Below are 22497 nucleotides of genomic sequence, written 5' to 3'. Positions count from 1 at the left end.
TAATAGGTTGTAATTGAAACTTTCAATAAAAAATAAGCATGGGTACGGTAAGTGTGATTTTAAACCAACTTCAGCCAGCCGTCTCCTCACTGTGCGCTCCGAAGCTTGTATTCCAGACTCTTGAACAAGTTTTGACAGCAAGAGGGATGATTTTTAATGGAGTTAACTCCAACAATGATAAAGAAGAAATTGCAATGGGCAAAAAATCATAAGTATGTTGTAAAAGTAGATTGCAACGGGTAAAAAATCATAAGTATATGACTATTGGAGATTGGGAACGTGTAAGTTTATCAATTTTGAATGAAATATTGTTAAAAAAGTGTTTAAATTTTGACATATACTTAATTACAACCACACTATGATAATTTTTTCATGTGTGTTTTTCAGACGAATCAACTTTTGAGATCTTGTTGGACAAAGCCACCTTCGTCCGAAGAAAACCAAACAAAAAATATCACCCAGATTGCAATGAACAAACTGTTTAACATCCAACTAAAGTTATGGTGTGGTCAGTTATCAGTAGTAAAGGCACGGGAAGACTTTATATTATCAATGGGATGATGAGCCAAATACAGTATCAAGAGGTTATGGAGAGCCAACTTATCCCCCAAATACAAGAATGGTTTCCAAACAACAATACATTTACGTTTATGCATAATAGTGCTGCATGCCATAAAGCTAAATAGATCACAAACTTTCTTAAAACAAAAGATATCCCTGTTTTAGATTGGCCAGGGAACTCTCTTTACCTGAATCCAACTGAGAATTTGTGTAACATTCTCAAGAAGGAAATCTCTTCCGAGGGTTCAACAAACTAAAGAGATTTTATTGAAAAATTACTCTATCATTGGCACCACGCTGAAAAAAATAAGACAGCAACAATAAACTGTAGTAAAAATATGCCAGACCGAATAGTTAAAGTCATTTCAAGGAGGAATGACAAAATATTATTATTTTTTATGTCTTGCAACCGAAAAGAGTAATTATTTGTTAAAATGTGTGTATATTGATTTTAAAATATTATTTTACTATTAAGGAAACATGTTTTATCAATAAAATATAACTAATATTGCAATTGTACTTTGATATACATTTTACGAACCCTTGAAGTTAAAAATACACAAAAATTGTAGGTGATCACAATCTTTAAAACCCTTTCTTTTAACAGGGTTAGGGTTTTATATTTGTATCTCCATTCAGTATATCTCAAAAACCCTCTCCTCTGCCATGACACAACCTGATAAAGCTACATCTGATGTTTCAGTCATCTCCTTCAGTTCAACTGCTGCTTTTTTCAATGCCACTTAAGCAACAGGTTTATAAACTTTAGTAGTTTCATCCTGTGTGTGATGAAATGTTGCTGGGCTATTTGTGGACCATGTTCATGAATCCAAAAACTCTAATAATTACAAACAGACCTTTGTCTATTTTGCGAAATACCATTAAAGTCCTTTAGTGTAGGATCAGTACCTCCATTCACAAACTCTTCAAGAGAAAGTACTTTTTTCTTTTTTACATTATAACTGAAGGCTATATCCCAACTGCTATAGGTTGGACAGGAGCAAATAAGGCGAATAATGTCTGAAATAATGTCTAATTTAATCAAAAGATTATGCCACGGAGACGCAACATCTTTTAAATTAGGGTTATTGGATAATTTTTGCGTTGAATACGAAGTTTTAACTCTGATAACGACTTCATTCGTATTTGTGGTGTCATTTAGCTAAGTTCGAGTTGCACTAAATTTTGGTCGAACCCGTCAATATTTATCTAGGATAAGTTTGGAATAAAAATTAATATATTTATAAATTTTTTTTTTTAGATTTTAGGACTTTTAAAACCATAAGACCACCATAAGAGCTCTGCCACGTTCCGTGGTTTGAGGCCAGCTTTCGCAATATATGCAACATTGGTAAGGAAAACTTTCTGGTTAAATCCTTTTTTGCAATTTTCTGTGATGAGACCGTTCACTCCTAAATAACTTTTAAAAAACACATGAGCAATAGTGTTGCCATAGATTCTGTTTTTTTTAACCCCAGTAATTATCTCATAGACAAGAATCGTCTAACTTAGTATCAATTTCCTACGATAAAAATGATACGGACTAATTTAAGGCTGCTATATTAACGAAATTATATTAACGAGAAATACAAAGTTTTCTTATCAGAAATCTCAAACTTTGCGAGAAAAGATTCTTCGAAAACTCTTGGTAATCAAAAATGTGCAAGTGTTTCTTTACTTACGCAATGTGATTTTTATGATAGATTTTTATATATATATATTATTTAGGTCCCCCAAGAAATCCTTACGGTCTTATCTCCGAGTACCGAGAATAAGCCTTTAATCAGAACTTCACGCCATATATATATATATATATATATATATATATATATATATATATATATATATATATATATATATATATATATATATATATATATATATACACACACATGATAATTAATGTATAAGTGTTTTTACCAATTTATTATTGCTCTGTTCTTTAAGAACATTAACTAAAAAGTTAAAAGAAATATCCGGAATTACGTACATATCCGGAAAAGATAATCCCAGTTAGAATCAAGCGTTTTTTATTGAATTGGTGGGAAGAAGACCAATACTAGTCCATTTTTTGTTATTTGCACTTTTTTTCATAATTTATTTTAACTTATGTCGATCTCTCTATGTACTATAAAAATAATACTAGTCCTTCTTTCTTTTATTATTTTTTGCCATAAAGTAGATTGATAAATAGTTTATAAACTATAACTGTTTAAAACTTAAAGATTGATTACCTGATTATATTATTAATGAAAATATTGAACTAGTACTGTTCTTCTTTTCACCGATTCAGTTTTGTTTTATCTATACTTTTACATTTCTATATTTGCACAACTAGTAAGCTGTGGTTAGTAAGACTTAATTAGTCAGATTTGTTTATTACTGCAAATTTTATCTATTTATTATAATTTTAAGTTTTCATAGTATTAAATATACTATAGTTAAAATACAGCATCGGAAATTTTTGAATTTTAGGGATATCGTTAAAAACATTAATATGGCTTTAACTTCCGCAGTCCTTAAAAAATACCGTTTAAAATTTGTGAATGCCTATCTATGGTGTGGGAACGGGTATGGTGTCACCTCATCCAGACTCAAATCAATTAGATTACAAAGTATAAGAGAAAAGTATTTATCTGAATCATATAATAGAATAAATAAAAATTGATAAAACATAATTATGTGCTACGTATAAACATCAATATATTAAAGAGACAACTTGTCAAAATCTAATAAAATATTTGGTATATATTAGTGTATAAATAAAAGCAACGGTCACATTAAAAAAACAAGTACTAGTTTACTATATTTTACTTTTGATTATGGTTTTCGTTAAATAAACTTAAATTTATTTCGTTAAATAAACTTAATTAAATTATTATAAATTTAACTTAAACGTTAAATTTATAATAATTTAGTTTTACATAACAAAAAAAAAAATAAACAAAAATACCAAGTTTAATATAAAAAACTTACACAAATAATAAAAAGATCACCCTGATATAATAACTAAAAAATGACTAAATATTAAGCACGGCATTCCCCACAAAACCAACTACTTATTGGTTTTTGCTCAACACCCAAACAACCAAAGTGGTTCCATGATAAACATCTATCGCATTGAAGTAAACGATTTTTTTTTTTTTTACCAACAGTAATCGTTGCTAGATCATCTTTCTGTGCTGAATCATCTTCCTGATGAGAGCGCAACATCGACTTATGTTTAAATTTTTGACTTGGTTTTCCAATACCATCCATGCCGAATCATCAAAAAATTGTTAAAAACTGTTGAATATTGACTCTAGGATCAGCAGCTCGCATATCAATGACTGATTTTAATGATGTAGTTGATAACTTTGAACAAAAATTTATTGCTTTATTAGCATCGTGATCGGACACTAGCCATTGCAAACTTATAATTTGCCAATCTATTGGACGCAACTTTTCATACCTTTTAGGTGCATGGTAAAAGAGCCGCTGCTTTAAGTTTAATGGTCTACCTGAAAATTTTTTGACAATAGTTTTTAATAAAAGAGTTGGCTGGGTAAATAACTTTGTTGGAATTTCGTTTTTGTTGATTTGGTCAATTTCTTTTCCTTGAACTTAATGCTCATTTGGTTCTTCTTTGCATTGCTCTACCTCTTTCTGATGAATTAAAAAGTCAAATCGTTCTTCTTCTTCATCAAGCCCCATTACCTCATCTTGAAATACTTTTATAAAAATATTTACAACAATTAACTTTTATATTTAAAAATATTTATTACTTTTGTATTACTATATTACATTATTTCTTTTTATTTAAACCAAATAAAACACATTCGAAGAAATAAAATCTATTACCAATTTTGGAAGAGTTCTTTCAAATCAAAACATGTTAAGCCACTACTTTGGATATTTGGGTTTGTTGACATCCATTGAGTGGTGCGGCTGTGATCTTCCAAAGTCTTAACCCATTCCAATGCATTAACAAAACTTGAAGGAGGAAGATCTGCAAGAATTGAAGCTATTGGTTGTAAATATGTCATTACTGTCTGGTATCGCTGAGTATGAGTTAGTACTCTTTCCTTAACAGGTGCAAAAGAAACAGATGATACATTTTTTGATGGGATATGACAAGATTTGGTTTTTGGTGTATGCCATCTATAAAAAAATAAAAAATTACAAAAAAATATAATACAACTACTTAATGGTATTTTTGTATAAAAAAAATTTAAAATTATATAGAAATCTTATATAGACCAAGGGATTAGCTAAATTTTGAGATTTTTTTTTGGCACCATGTAATGTAGGACTTTATAAAACCATTATTTTATGTAAAAACAAAAGACAGGTGGTGAACTCCTTCTTTTTTTAGCTAAATGATTTTTTGGGCTCTAAAAGGAGCCCAAAAAAATCATTAAACGCCCAAATACGGACATATTTTTAAATTACAGGTATTAATACCAAAATTAGTATACAACCTGCTTTTAAGATAACGAACTTGAATCTGGTACTATATTTTAGCCAAATTTCAAATTTACGTATTAATCAAGGATAACAAATTATTAAAAAATTGAAAATCGGTAAGTATAAAAAGAAAATCGGTACGTAACCTGACTGTGTTGTTAGCAACTTTTACCAAAATTGAATAATTTTTAGAAATACAACAACAAAAGTGAATAATTTTTAGAAATACAACAACAAATTATAGGAGAAAATTTTTATAAGTACTACATAGAATAATTTATAAATACTACATTATAATTTATAAACACTACTTAGAGAATACCAATATGATCCAAATATGATTTGCTGGAGTCAGTATCAAAATCAGATAACTCATCATCACTTTTCACAGCTACATTTTCACACCTTTAAGATTGCAAGCATTTGTGCATGATAAGCCAGTGTTTATGTAAGAACAATCACCTTGTTTGCACTTTTGTTTACAGTTGCAGGAAAGCAATTCCATTATCTACAAAGTAAGCATTAATCACACTTCATCCGGAACAGGATTGCAGCTCATCCAGGTAATATTAATTTCATCAGTATGAACAGCCCACCCATGTCCTTCTGGAGATGGAATTACAGAGTAATTTATAAGAGCTGATCTCCATATTTTGCATTGATAGTTAGCTCTTAAAATGTGTTGATATAAGCTTGCTTTACAAGGTGGAAGTCTTTCACAATCAATCTTTCCTCTCTTTGAGCAGTGCATTTTGTATCGAAGATGATTTATGTCTTCACATTGCGCACCATACAAGTGGCAAGTGAATGCTCCCAGCTCTGAAATTGTTTTCTCGTCATTATTAACATTTTCTCACACATTGCAAAACAGCTCAATGTACATCTTGTCTGTAATCATAACCTTTCCTAGCTCAGAAAATGCACTGACAGTATCACAACATGTATATGCATACAAACCAAGAAGGCCTTGAAAGAACGTGTTAACATGGATATCTCTATATACCTGATATAACTCTATCTTTATCTCTAGTCCCTGTATGGAAGAATATACTTACATTTATATGCTCTAAAAATGATAAACCTATAAAAAATACATCAGTATCAGGCAAGCAAATTACAAACTTCATGAAACCTGCTAAGAATACACAAAATATATAAAGAGGAACTCTAGTGTTAGCTTCATACTGTACTGTTTGCAATTCCTCAACTAATTCTATACCTAATATAGAAAGTTTATAACATCTGTTTTTACCAGTAACATAAAAAGTCACGGTTTTTTTCTGTTCTAAAGTAATTATTTGTATCCCATTCCTTAAAAAGAAACTCAATAATTTCTTTCTTATTTCTTCCAACTGAAAGAAAGTTCAATTGTTTAACTGGATGATCTTTTTTTAAACTACAGAATTTATAATACCCGCTTATACTCGTTTTTTTTATTCTGCATCTTTAATTTAATTTTCCATGCATCAAGTACAACATCTATGCGGTCTGCATTAACACTTAGATTCAATATTATCTGCAACAACTTTTGAGCCAATTGACCAAAAGTTAAAGCTGCAGTTTGCAGTTTTAACTTTTGGTCAATTGCAGTTCTTGTAAAATAGCCATACCATCAATCAAACTAGCGTAGTGGAAAAGTTCATCAGACCAAGGTTCTGTGACTTTTTCTAGCTTATGAAGGATAGAAACTCTTGATGTTTTTTTAGACCAACCATGTAATCTGCTAATGAAAGTGGAAGGGGTCCTAATGGATAATGGAAGGGGTCCTAATGGATCCAATATTGATTTAGTGGCACAAAAGGATGTTTTCAAAGCAGAATTTCTGTTTTTTTTGCATTTAATAAACATTGGCAATTTCATCTCAGGCAAATGGATACATAAAGGTATCTTCCAAAAGTGACATCAATGACTTGACATGTTTTTATCTCTTCTAATTCTACTTGTGTTGATGGACTTTATGACGCATATTGAAAAATTCATGCAAAGACTTTCTAATCCCTGCTCTAAAGGGTGAATTAAGTATTCAACTATTTATTGCATTACTGTTCGTTGAAAATCCTATTGTACCTACACAATTAAATTATAATTGAATAATTTGTAATATAACTAATTCTAGACCTTAAAAGCACATTAGAAACAATTAACAAAAATATTCTTGCTAATAATTTATTAGCAGAAAAATTATTGAAATCACTTTATTAGTATATAAATTTTTTGTTGTTTACAAAATGTAAATTCAAATTAATCAGTTAGATCAACGTTAACAAATACTAAGCACACGGTTAAAAAATAAATGCACGCTACATACTTATATATCGTAAATTGTATTTATTTCCAATGTAAGTGAATTTGGATGACACAATAATTAAACTTCGTGGTTATTGAACATGTAAAGTATACTAATTCACTCTGTAAATAATTCTGATTCACTCCAACAAGGCTGAAAGCAACCACTACTAAGTTAGGAGTTATTCGTAAACAAAGAATTAAAGAGCAAGGAAATGATTGACAAAGGACTTAAATTAAAAATTGTAGGTTATATGAGTCGGGAAAACAGAAAGATGGGAAAAAATAGAGTTCCAAAGAGATTAAGTGAGGAGGAAAAAACTAGACAAAAAAGTTTTTATAACATGTAGAGACAAATACAGTAAAAGGATGAGACTTTGATGAATGATCAAAATGAGTCAAGCAAAAAGTAGTTTTGTTTAATGAAACTAGAGATGATATCTCCTTTGGGAAATGACTATAATCTTTAATGTTTTAGAAATGTCATAATAAAATACACAAGAATAATAATAAATACAATTGGTTAATTCATTAGGTAAAATTTTTAACTTTTTTAAATTACATTACTTTAAAAAGCTACAATAATTTTTAGATTTTTTCTTCTTTACTCACAATGTAATACCATTCAAAATGTTCATTTGCTGAAGATGAATTATTAAAGTTTAAAAAATGTCCTGCAAATTTAAATAAATATAAAGTATATTTTTACTAAATCTAATGTTATAATGGAGCAGGCAAAAGTTGTGATTTATTCATTCATTCAGTACTATTATCAATAAATAAGTTCAAAGAATTTTGCTGTGAATCAATAAACTTAAGGCAATAGACAGAAATTTATATTTTATAAGCATTAAAGAACTGTATTAAATAATAAAATCCAATCATATTTAACTTAATGGTTTTCCTGACAGGCATTTAATCGCTAAAATCAATCTAAAACAAAAAAAAAAAGAACAAATAAAAAAAAAAAAAAAAAGAAAACCTGCATGCGAATATCTCTTCTGTTGTGACAATAGCCTTATCACCAATTAACTTTTTATTATGACTAGCAATAGTTTCTTTACTGTCTATCCTTAATGGACGATAATTCGTTAAAGCGGACTTATTGACTGCATTTATACAAGTTTGAAAATCAGGGAAAGTATCTCCTAACTTTAAATTTGCGGCCATTTTTAAAAACAAGTATTAACAAATGATTTTGCCATGGAAATTTATTTAATTTCAGTTAAAAATGCCTAAAATAAGGTGATATGATTGGTGCACTGGTAATAGCAATTTTTACCAATAATTTAAAAAAAAGAGGCAATATTACATATTTACGTAAATTTCTCTATTGTTTAACAAAATATATTCTAAACAATAAGTTTGTATAATATCTTGCTTTTTTAAAAATAAATGTTATTAAATAAGATAAAAATTTTTAGCTTTTTTTAAATTACTTAAGTTATTTATATGAATTGTTGGCAATTGATATTGCTGTTAAACATTTCTGCAGATCTCACAGCACCAAATAAGAGCTCTAGATGGTTTTGACTGAGCTTATATGATAATAAATAATTTAATGGTGAACCTTCTTTTTCACCCCAGTCAAGAAATACCTTGAGCAGATTTAATTGCTGCCAAATATCCAGTGAAATCAGTTTTTCGATTATACAAGATCATTTGTGTAGCAGTAATCTCTTTAAGACTAATGATATACTTTAAATCATTTTCTTGAATTTAATGTCATATAATCAATCTATTATGCAAATAAACTCAACAACATATTTATAAAATTGTTTAACAGCTATTTACAGTTCATTAAAATAAAAAAGTCAGCAAGCTGTAGTATATAACCATAATACTTAACAGCAGGTAAGCAGGATATTTAATTAAAGTTAAGGAGATATTTCAAAGAGGAGGAAATGTTTTGAACATTTCTATATAAAGATATAAATAAGTTTTTTTCAAGCAAATGTATTTTTATATACATTTATTTCTTCAATTGTATTGAGTGATTATCCTTCAAAGTATAAGAAACTATTATTTACTTTTTATTTGTTTTAAAAGTTGTTATAAATAACTATAATTCAGACCTGTTTTTTTTTTTACCAGTATAAGTGACACTTAATAATATTTTATTCAAATAGTTTATGCAATAATAGAATTCAAGTATAATATAATTTTAGAAGGAACCCCTAAGTTTTTGTATACTCACAGCACTCAGTTAACAATTCATGTAGAATTTGTACAAAATGGCATCTTGCTACAAAAAATAGAGAATATAGTAGTAGAGAATATAGAGGGTAGAAATGATTGCCGTTTATCATACTGTTGTGTTATTAACCTTCTAGCATACAGCATTGGGAACTAAAAACTATAAGACTTATAGTTTTTAGTTCCCAATACTTATACATAAGACTTAACTAAATTTGTAAATGCCATTTAATAATAAATTCAATTATACAAAAAAATAATTTCTTTTTTTCTCTAATATTTATAAAATTCATTGATTCAAAGAATCTAAAAAACTTAACCTGTTTCTTAACGAATTAGGGTAAAAAACAAAAAAACAAATTTATAATTAGTTCGTTGGACAACAAGATTTGTTAAAAAGAGGCACTATCTAACAGTAAATGCTACAGTTGCATGCTATGAAATTAGTCTCTTTAGTTACAAATTCTAAACCATTTAGTGACGGGGAAAGATTACTTAAATTTAAAATTATTCACACCCCTTCTCAATGCATTTTTTGTGCATTTAGTCAGAAAAATTTACCCTTTTAAATAAGCCGGCAAATGTAGACCTTTTAGACCAGTCAGTCGTCGAATTTCAAAAAACAAGAACTTTTTTTTTTACTTAGCAAAAATTTTAATTGCACCTCACCACATGACACCTACTATCACCTGCCCTGGTGGCAGCTCAATGATTGAATACTGATGTTTTTTTCCAGACAGGAAAAAAAAATAAAGACTGGAAAGAAAACATCTCCGTATCTATTAAACCGGTTGAACTAAATAAACATTCTGATGGTACCGATGTCGCTGGAATTGAAAATATTACCCGTGCAATTTGTTTCAAAACCGGGAACAATTTTTGATTAGCTTGGAAAAATTCGATGGCACTATTTTCGTAGCTCTGAAAGTATTGCAGACTGTAATCGTTTATTTCTTTTTTCAGTTTATCATTGTTTTCAATTAAATGACAACATGATTTATCTGTTACAAGTTCAATTAGGTTGATTGGATTTCGTCTTTTGTTGTTAACGAAAGTATTAGTATTTGCAAACTCAAATTTACGAAATTTGAAATCAAGAAAAGTAGCTGCTAAGAAAAAATCATTAGCAAAAATGTATTTAAAACGCCCTTTTAGAGTCCTTAATAATTCCTTTTGAAAAGTCTTAACTAGTTCTGTAAAAATGGGTTGCGATTCAAGTATTCAATTTAGTAGAGAATACAAAGTTGGAAACAGAAATGTTACTGTAACATATTTCTTTCCGCTAAAAAAGTTTTGTTAGCTCTTTAAGTGGGTGTAACAAATCAAATAAATCCTCCAGCACCTTAAATTCATTAGCAGTGGGAAGATAGTCTTTTATATTTTGGTATTCAATGCTTATCATATCCAACGCAGTTTTATTAGTTAATATAGATTCAATCATATCGAATTGGCTATTCCAACGAATAGCTATATCCTGTACTAACTTTATTTTAGTTTCATATCGAAGTGTTTCTTAAACTTCTCTTAACTTTTTTTGTAACATCTCCGAATGCTTAAATGAACCAACAATGTGCCTTCAGGATGAAATTACCTTGGCGATTTCCAATTTGCCTTCGTTAATTTTTTTAATTTCTTTAACTTCACTTTCTGTAATTTCTTTATTAATTAACTTTCCATAACCGTCGTAATCCTTTACTTTGTAACACTTTGAATCATTTTTACTTTTATATCTCTCGTGTTTAAAAGATCGTTAACCACAAGATTCAAACGATGACCAGCACATGGAATATTAAGAACATTATCATCAAATTTATTTACTGCAGAGAAAATGTTTGCACCTGAGTCAGTAACTAGTGCAAAAATCTTATTACTGATTGACCATTCACTGAAGATTTTCACTGAAGAGATTCACTGAAGTAATTGTAATGAAATGACATCCTTTCAATTCTAGCATTAAAATAGATCTTAGATTGTCCGTAATTGATGGAATTAATTTTTTGCTCACCGTATTTATGCATGGCATTTTGTAGCTTTTGTTTAATTAACTAACTAAATTTACAAAATCTGGATGACGTACTATCGAAATCGGCTGATCAGTACCAACAATAAAGTTTATCAACAACTTGTTTAATTTTTTATGACCAGTCTCTTCAAAACTATTTTCATTACCGCTCTCAATATCGGATATATCGTCATCGTTGAGTAAAATTGTTGATTTTTTAGATATTTTTAAATTAATGCAATGATCAATTGAGGGGCTCAGAGGAAAAAGCATACAAGTGACATTTTTTCCCATAACGATCTAAGTGCATCATTGGATAGCTAAAGCACGGTTCTGTTTAGAGGAAAAATAATACAAGTGATTTTTCGAACAACCAGCGCATTGTGTGTGCGGGCAATAATACTTCTTCACCAATGTGGTGTTTTGGTTAGGGGAAAAACAGTACAAGTGACAGTCCAAACATTCTGTTTACATAGAAATGGCGGGATCGTCGTCTAAACAACTTGGTTTGAGGTCTTTAGAAGAATTAATGAATGGTAAATATACATTTTTACATTGTTCTATGCAACACAAACAAATACTTAAAGTTTATAATGTAAATATTTAAATAAATCTGGTCTAGGCTGCATTAGACATAACCTAACCTAACTTTTGAAGTTGTATCACTTCACTTAACATCTGCCCTTGCTTACTTTTCGGTTTAAAATGGCTGAGAGTTAAACTTAATACTCTTAATCTGAGGAGTCATTCATAATACTATATAATATATAATATTATGAATGACTCCTCAGAGTAAGAGTATTAAGTTTAACTCTGAGCCATTTTAAACCGAAAAGTAATCAAGGGCAGATGTTAAGTGAAGTGATGCAACTTCAAAAGTTAGGTCACTTAGTACATATTATATATTAGTACATAATATTACATACATAATAATATTAGTACATAATATTATTATGTACTAATTTTGTATTTGTGCATAGAATCTGAGTCCGATGCGGACGATCCTGAGAGCGACGAGTATCGACCGTCGTCAAACTCTTCTTCGGATGCTGTTCAGGAATCCAGTGGAGACGATACTGAAGAAGAAGCACATGTTGAACCTGAGCCTACCATACCTCCTCCAGCTCCTCAACAGAGAAAAGGTCGTAAGCGACAACGGAACGAAAGTAAGAAGGAAGTTGCTAAGAGGAAGCGTAACTCTGGAGTCGCATACCGGCCACAGAGGCATTCTTAAAGCAAGCAGATCTTTGAAACCTTACATGCACAGGTGCCGTTATAAATGCTGCTTAAATATAACTGAAGACTAGCGACAAACTGTCTTCAATGATTTCTGGAAGCTTGGTTCGTTTGACCTTCAAACGGCATATCTGAATGGGTGTGTGAAGGTCTGTGAGCCGAAAAGGGTGAATGCAAATGCTACTGCAAATAAGACCATCTCGAAAACTACATCCTTAATGGACCATCGAGTGTGTAAAGACTTTTTTTTAAAGACACTGGACATATCAAACTCTCGTTTTTGTCATGTTACGAAAAATAGTTCAATAATAGAAATCAAATTGTTCCCAAAATATAAGAGTCACTACAGTAGGCATGATAACCCCAACAAGACTTATCTTCCATCTCACCTCACATGACAGTGCATGTACAACATGTACGTAGAAAAGTGTGTAGAAGTCAACCGGAAGCACGTTCTGCTGTGGTGCAACAGGAAGATATTCAACAAGGACTTCAACATCAGCTTTCATCCACCTCACACGAATACTTGTCATAAATGTGATCGGTTTGAAAACCTATTGAAGACCTGCGTTGACGGTGAGGCAAACAGTATAAAAACGGAACGGGATCTTCATCACCGGAAGGCTGAGAAAGCGGTGGAATCTAAAAGTTCAGCCAAACAACAGGGAAAGTGTGACGATACCGTTGTGGCCATCACATTTGATCTGCAACAAACTCTAATGACCCCAGTTCTTACAACAAATAAAGTTTTTTATATGCGTGTCCTGTGGACATATAATTTTGCCATTCACAACCTTGCAACAGGCAAGGCGGACATGTTTATATGGGACGAGTCCACCGGATCTCGTGGCTCTCAAGAAGTAGCCTCCTGCTTGAAAAAGTTCGTCGATGGTTTGCCTGACAATGTTAAACACATTGTAGCCTTCAGCGATAGTTGGGGAGGGCAAAACAAGAATAAAAATATCCTAAAATTTTGGATGTATGTGGTGAAAGAAACGATTATCGAGACGGTGGATCACAAATTTTTGGAACCTGGCCACACCTACATGGAATGTGACGAAGACTTTGGAATCATTGAAAAGGCCAAGAAGAAAACCGCATATGTATTTATACCTGACGATTGGATTAATACTGTTCAACTGTCCAGTAAGAACTTTCGCGTCACGAAAATGTTGACTGAAGACTTTATATCCGTCGCAAACATGGATGTAATCACAAAAAAAACAAAGAAGGACTCTGAGAAAAATCCAATCCGCTGGCGGAAAATCCGTTGGTTACGGGTACAGAAAGACAGACCAACTGAAATGCAGTTTAAAGAGAGTCTTACCGAAGACTTAATTCCATTTAAGACGGCAGACTGGTCGAGCAGTTTTGTAGGTAGACCTCCAACGATTCGACTAGATCCGTTGTACGACCAGCCATTAGAAATAAAGGCTGCCAAGTGGGAAAATCTTCAAGAAGTGCTGGAGTTGATTCCCTCAGTGCATCATCAATTTTATCGAAACATGCGGCACACCCCTATTCTAGTACGCGGCCGGGGCCGCGGAAGGGGTGCTATAATTACACGAGGAGGACGAGGAGGACCTGGAGGACGTGGAGGACGTGGAAGAACTACAGCAACAAGAACTGCAACTCAGGTTACCACGTCTTTTGACGAAGAAGACTATGTCGATGAAGATGAACTTGATCGCATGACGGAAGAAAGCGATTAGTTTGGTTAATATACCCTAATTAAAATATATTCTAATATTACTTCTTCTTTAAAATCTATATCATATTTTTAAGTACATGTTAGTTATCATGTTATAACTTTTCTAATGCAGACATATTGTTGTAGTGTTTTAAACAATAAAATGTAAATCACTTGTACTGTTTTTCCTCTGACTGATTGTACACGTCTGAATAATACAAGTGAATCTTACCTTAGTTTGACCTGTCAATATACATTTAATTTTTAAAATTTTACAAATAATGCCTAAAAGCACATATTTTCCAATTATTCAATCACTTTTTGTTTTTAAAATGCACCATAAGAATTTACAATAAACAACTTTGCAAAATGGTGTTTTTTTCCCTTGTTAAGAAATATCACTTGTATGCCTTTTCCTCTGAGCCCCTCAATTATTAAATGGGATTGCATTGAACTGGTCTAACTGTTGTAAGGTAGAATCTTATAACATATACTGCATTTTGTTTGATTCTTTTGGTCTTTTTCAAAATATGTCCAAACGAAGCTTCGGTTTCTTATTCCTTTCTTAATAACGAATTTATTTATTTTTGACATGTTTATTCAAACTAAAAAGCAAGTAGTACGCATACAACAAATATTAATAAATTAGTATCTTATGTTATTAGTAAATGTGTAACACATGTTACTTCACTTAGGTTACCGAGCGATTAAGGAGATTATTATAACTTTAGTTACATTTTAGAGTTATGTAACAAAAAGATTGTTAAGGTATAAATATAATTGTTTGAAATCGTTGTAAATCTCATCTAAATAACCACTAGAGAGTAATTAGCCGTTTGTGTTGCAACAATGATTTCATAACTTGCGTTAGAGACCTTTAGGGAATTGCACATTATAATTTTTAAACATCATAATTATATCATTTAGGAAAAGCGTACGAACTTTTATGTAAATTCTAAATCTAAGGTTTAAACTTACGTTATGGAAATTTAAAATTAAAAAGTGTCTAAACTAGTGTTGCTATCGACTTTGACTAAATCGACTAAAGGTCTACTAGTCAAAATTAATCGACTTTGAAAAATCTAATAGCGGATCTAATCGACTTTGGATTATCTACTATTCGACTAAAAGTCGGTTTAGCCGAATAATAGTACTTATACATGCATTTATAATATCTTTTTATTTGATTGAACATTATAAATCTTCTTAATTTTATTTTGTTTATCAAAAGCAAATATGACTGTTGAATAGAATGTAGTTTTTTCAGAGCCGGAATATAATATTTGCCCACCTTTTCATATTAAATTAAAAAATTAAAATATAGTATCTCCCTCCATCCCAACAACCTCTCTCCTAATCCAGCACAAAGTTTTTGTTTACTCTGTTGAAGTTCTATTAAGGGTTTGAGGATTTCAGCAACTTCCAAAAAAATTATTTTTAGTTACCGGTACCGGTATCTGCGGTCACTTGAGAACAACTAAAAGTACTCAAGAGTAACTTATAAAACACTAAAAGTAGCTTCACAACGTGATTGGTTAAAATACAAATATCTAAAAAATGTAATTGGTGTTGAGCATTTTCGTATTCGTATGTATATTGGATTGATTTATCTTGTGAATTTAAAAGTGTTAAAAGAGAGTTTGCGTCATCAATATTAGTAAATCGAGCATGGCTATCATCAACGTAACGTTTATAAGACTTTGGTGCAATATTGACATTTAAAGCCTGTTGAATAGCATTAGACTCAATATGTTGTAGATATGTTTCTGACAAGACGACCATTATGGATAGACCTATTGGAGCAGAGTTTTTGAAAATATATATTTTGTCTTTCCATAAAAAATAACACTTACTAATACAGAGATCAATTAGTTTATGAATGTCTACTAAAGATAATTTAGTTCGTTGTATTAGATCATCTCTATCTTTGTTTAGCATATCAGTAACTGTAACAGTTGCTTTATCAAGTAGCACTGATGGGTATAAATTAATAACATCTAATGACACTTGAACTTCGTCATTAATAAACCATTCTTTTGCTGTTGATACAAACGAAAATGAATTTTTAACACGGCATTCATTTTTATTTAAAGTTGTTTGTATTACCTCAATAAGATGTTGCGAAAGTTTATGAGTTGGTGTGCCGACTGTCTAAACTATTATTCGCATAGGATAACCTTTTTCACTTTTATGTGCTTTAAAACAACCGTACAAACGGGGCGGAATCGCAACTGAAGGATATGTTTTACCATATGTTTTTTTTCTCTAGTTTTTTATCTTTTTTTAATTTACTAATATTAGTAAATAAAAAAAAGATAAAAAACTAGATAAAAAAATATTAGTAAATTAAAAAAAGATAAAAAACTACATTATAATGTAAATGTTAGATGTTTTAATGCTTATAATATTATTACACATACTATTACAGATGCCACTTAAAAATAAAAAAAATATATATATATATATATATATATATATATATATATATATATACATATATATATATACATATATATATATATATATATAATTTAAGTGACATCTTTAATAGTATGTTTAATAATATTGTAAGCATTAAAACATCTAACATTTACATTTTAAAGTAAATGTTAGATGTTTTAATGCTTATATTATTATTACACATACTGTTAAAGATGTCACTTAAATTTTATATATATATATATATATATATATATATATATATATATATATATATATATATATATATATATATATATATATATATATATATACTACGCGTACCTAATATATATATATATATATATATATATATATATATATATATATATATATATATATATATATATATATATATATATTAGGTACGCGTAAATCCGGACTTTACAAAGCTGTTTTTCCGGCCCTTTTCTGTAACACGCCACTGTTGTAAAAAAATGAAATATTGCTTGATGTCATGACCCAGAAAAATCCTTTGGGGGTATGATTGTACTATCATTGGTGGTTACTAGGTTATAAGTCCCAAAATCTGGATACACCGTCCGTGGAAGAAAATCCATTCTCAAATTTGCATTACATCGCATTAAAAATACTACAATTATTTTAACTCTAGAGCATTAAAACTTAATTTTTTATAACTTTCACTTTCATCCACTTTATAAATTTTGACAGATTGTGTTAGCTAAGTTGTTTAGGGAAGAAAAAAAAATTGGAGTTTTTTTTAATTTAAAAAAGAATATGCAAGTTATTTGAGGAGTTTTTACAACAGTGACGCTTTTTTAAGTTCGTTGAAAAGATGCATGGTATGAACTTGTTTTGCTCTGTTATTTTTTAGAAATATGTATTAACATAGATATTTTTTGAATACTAGAATTATGGAACTTTAATTTAACATGCATTTCTTATAGTTAAAATTTTATTTATTATGAATTTATTGTTGTTAAAAATTTGCTTGTTTTTTGGACATCAAGTATATATCGAAGGAATGCTGGTTCATTTTTCTAATATGTTCTCTCAACTTTAAAAACCTTTTTTTTTACTAACTGCCGAATTTCATTGAAAAAAAAGCATACTCAGAGACTTTAAAACTCTACTTCAATTAGGTAAAACTTTGTTGTTGTTTGGACATCAAGTATATATCAAAGGAATGCTGGTTTATTTTTCTAATATATTCTCTCACCTTTAATAACCTTTTTTCTTACTACCTGCCAAATTTCATTGAAAAAAAAAAGCATACTCAGACACTTAAAAACTCCACTCTAATTAAGTAAAATTTTGTTGTTGTTTGGACATCAAGTATATATCAAAGGAATGCTGGTTCATTTTTCTAATATATTCTCTCACCTTTTGATAACCTTTTTTCTTACTACCTGCCAAATTTCATTGAAAAAAAAGCATACTTAGTCAACTTAACATTATATTCTAATTAGATAACTTTTTAAGCTTCAATAATGCGATACACTCGCAGTGAGGAGGACTTTAATGTCATTATATTTACCATTATTTAAACATATTATATTTTAATAATAAAAATTAAACTTTTTTCTGCTCTCATGGGGCCAAAAACAAAGTTTGTGTTTTCTAGTGAATGCAAAAAGTATTTAACTGCTAATTTTAAAATTTGAAAATAGGCATTGACTTTAATACTGAGTGTAATATAGTTTGAAGAAATGGACATATTTTTTTATAATTTACAAAAAATAGTGATTTGTTTCTCAAAACATCTCAACATGTCACTAGACATTTTAAGATAGAAACATGTAAAAATTAGGTTAGAAGTCTCTTAAATAAATCATTGAATTAGTCTAGAAACTATAGCAGGGCTGAGGACAGTTAACGTTTTTATGAATTTTGCAATAAACATCTTTTAAGCCATATATCAAGTTTGCCTAATATTGTATTATCGTCAGGCTTCTCAGATGTTTCATATACCAATATGAATGTTTTATCTTCTTTAAATAGTTGAACATCAACATCTGCAGAAGATGAAAAAACATTATTACAAATAAGAATAAGAATTTATAATATGCTGTTGTTTAACATAACCAACAAGTAACATTCCATATCTTATGAGCAAAATAGGGTATTATATGAGTGTTATTTATAATAATATTCCTCATCAAAGTACTGTTGAGCAAAGAGCTTGTGAACTTGGCAGTATTCCAGATTTTCAAGCAGCAGAGTGGTAAATCAATCGACAATTGGTCGTCAGTTAAAAAAAATGAATATTAAATATAGAAAACGTGAAAAGACTCCAAAATACACTATAGAACAACAAATAAAGGCAAAGAAAAGAAGCAGGAAACTAGTTAACCAACTCTATAACACAAAATTGCTTCTAGTCATAGATGACGAAAAATACTTTTGTTTTGCAGGGGACAACATGTCTGGAAATTCTGGATACTACACAAACAACAAAAAGACATTCCCGGAAAGTGTTCGTTTTATAGGAAAAAAAAAATTTCCAAAAAAATGATTAATGTGGATAGCAATATCTGACCGTGGTATGTCCGAGCCATTGTTTCGCACTTCTAAGGCTGTAGCGATCAATTCATCAATCTATATTTATGAATGTTTAGAAAAACGACTTCTTCCATTTATTCATAAATATCACGGAGACTTTAACTATTTATTTTATCCAGATTTAGCAAGTTCTCGTTATTCTAAAGATTCTCTAAATTGGATGGACTCTCTAAGATTCTCTAAATGGATGTCTATTACGTTGATAAAGAATCCAATCCCCCAAATGTGCCTCAAGCATGATCAATTTTTAGGGACATTTGGCACAGAAGGTTTACGAGGAAGATTGGCAAGCTTTAACAGAGCAAGTTTTGATTGATCGCATTAAACTAAAACAACAAGAAATTTATTTAAACTTTTTACAGTCGCATATGAAAGGCGTCAGAGCAAAATTGAGATCAATTGCAGATGGTGGTGTTTTTTCATATAAAATATATTATATTTTTATTAAAAGATAAATGCTTTATTTTAAAAAGAATATAATAGTAGTTTGTTTTTTTATTTATAAATAAGTTATTGTCGTTTTTATTTTGTCCGATAACTTCCGCATCACGCGTTAGTGTGATTTGTATCATTAGCAACACCATTTTACTTGCAAGCAATTATGTATATTGAGCATTCATTGATTTAATATAGATATTTATTCTTAATTAAGCTATATTGCATAAATCTAGTAAAGATGTATAAGATTACCCTACAGGCTTATACCATACTCACTAATAGCTATTTATTATGCCATTATAACCAAGGTATAAGCAAATTATGTCAATATTCCATGACGTAAAATATTTCAAAAATACATATCAAAATTCCATGACACAAACAAAACAATTAGGGCAGTCTGAACCAATATGATGCAAATGTCCATGTGTATAATTTATTAAGGCATAAACACTATCATATGAAGCATAAACATTGTAAGCAAGTAACATGGTGTATTTAAATAATTATTTAAATAAAGTTTTATAAAACAAAATTTTGTAACAATCATAAAAATTTAATCAAGAAAATATCAACTCTCCTGTAATGATATCTGCAGCAAGCTGGAACTTTTTCATAGGATAATTAACAACTTCAATTTCAGTTTCATCATCTTTTCAGTAGGAAATACTATAAATTATGTATTTTTGTTTTTTACTTGAGTTTTTTAATCTGCCATCACACTTACAGATTTGGATGTGTCAGCATGGCACCATTGATGACAGAGCTTCCTACCAATAATTCTGTCAAACATAACATCTTCCAAATCATTAAATTGCTTGGTTGACAAGTGCCTAAATGCATTCTTTATTTCAATAAAAGTTAGTTTGGACAGGTCTCTCTCTAACTGTCTTTTTCCCTTTTTATCCATTTTTTGACGTTTTGAAATCTCTCTCCTAAAAATCTGAGCTCTGATTTCAACATGTTGCAGTCAATTTCTCTTTATTTTATTTCGTGCAACCTGAATGGACCACTTAACAACTTTTTTCTCTAGACAGTTGGTCTAGACTGTCTAAAATAATATACAGTCTTATTCTTTTTACATCTTAATTTGTAAGATATGTAGCAAATTGTGGCATTAGGACATCTTCCTTTGGCATCACTAAACATACCGACTATCTATTCACTATTAATGTTGTGAAGCCTTGCACTCGCAGTCTCCTCCTTTAGTGTCTCTGTAATAGAAAGTCAGAAATACCTTTTTATATTGTCGCTTCAAGACAACTTGCACAGCATCAAGACAAGCAGAAGTTAATTTTTTAGGCTGGTTATCAATGAAGCTTATACAAGTGTTAGTGGTTAGCAATGAAGCATATATTGATTTTAAAATGTAAGGGGCAATAGTACTCCTAAAAAATCTGTTCTTCTGCGCAACAGTGCAGCTGGATTTGATTTACAATTTGTAATTATTAGCAAAACTTTTTGAACTACCTGAATACCAGAAACATTATCAAAAGTTGCATCCTCAAACATTTTCATCCTAGGGCCAGTAAGGAGTTTTCCAAACAATGCAAGCACACACATTTCTTTTATGGCAGTTTTATTACAAAATGCTTCTCTGAGAATCGCTTGCAAACTTTTACATTATACTGTTCCAACACTGAGGAAACGTTTTAACTCACTGTAAAAACTCACATAAAAATGAAACAAGTATGAAAAAGAATATGTAGCCTATTTCCACGATATCTAGGGATAATACTTAGTGGTAGATCGTTTTCATCTAAAAAATTTCCAAATCCTTTTGGATCACCTTTAACGTGTATAAACCTCATTTTGTTTATGGCTAAAACAATTTAACTGCCATACAATCATTTCCAAATAATTGGAAACTCTTACTCTCAAGAGACTGTAACGCTGAGCAACATGAAACTGCAATTGTGTCAAGAGGGTGCAATTGGCAGTTTAGCTCATTCAAATTCTTGTCCCAGGTTACACAAACTTTGCATATAGTAAGATGGTTAACTGCAACTCTGTCTGACATTGTGTTAATATAATGTCTATAATCAAATTACGACATTCATTAAAGCTACTTTTGTAAAAATCTGAATAAACAAATGCCGTATAATCAATTAAAGTGCATATATGACTTTCATAATCAAATGCCGTTCCTCCTGGTAACTGATCTAGAGCAATAACAAGACGTTTATCTTTAGATGTTAAGTTAATGCTATTAATGTGGACACCTTCTTGTATTGTAGCATCAGACCCAAGAGTAAGATTATTGTTATGGATCGCCCACTCTTCTGCTTGCAAATCTGAAATACTGCCAAGTTCACGAGCCATTTGCTCAACAGTACTTCGATGAGGAATATTATTAAAAATAACACCCATATAATGCCCTATTTTGCTCATAAGATATTGAATGTTACCTGTTGGTACATTACACAACAACGTATTATAAATTATCATTCTTATTTGTAATGAATATGTTTTTTCATCATCTGGCATAATTACATTTCTTTCCTCCTCAATCTGGAGTGAATTATTCTCCAAACTAGCAATTACCCTGTTATTTGTCAAAACAGCGTTATGCTTAGTTTTGAGTTGCCCCAACTTATGCTTTTCATATAATTTCAAAGCTTTCTTTCCAGCTTTAAAGTGA

General features: G+C 30.2%; 1 protein-coding gene across 1 annotated transcript; it reads right to left on the bottom strand.

Annotated features, from left to right (window-relative positions):
- Positions 1-3518: 3518 nt before the first annotated feature.
- LOC136091252 (uncharacterized) lies at positions 3519-8512 on the bottom strand. The gene is made up of 3 exons (XM_065818579.1): positions 8276-8512; positions 4402-4701; positions 3519-4271 (listed from the first exon to the last, which is right to left on the bottom strand). The coding sequence occupies exons 1-3, from the start codon at positions 8461-8463 to the stop codon at positions 4259-4261; spliced, it is 501 nt and encodes a 166-aa protein (XP_065674651.1). The 5' UTR covers positions 8464-8512; the 3' UTR covers positions 3519-4258.
- Between the last annotated feature and the right edge of the window lie 13985 nt (positions 8513-22497).

This window comes from Hydra vulgaris, chromosome 14 (assembly GCF_038396675.1).
Source record: "Hydra vulgaris chromosome 14, alternate assembly HydraT2T_AEP".
NCBI lineage: Eukaryota > Metazoa > Cnidaria > Hydrozoa > Anthoathecata > Hydridae > Hydra > Hydra vulgaris.
This window is presented reverse-complemented; position numbering and strand designations above follow the sequence as displayed.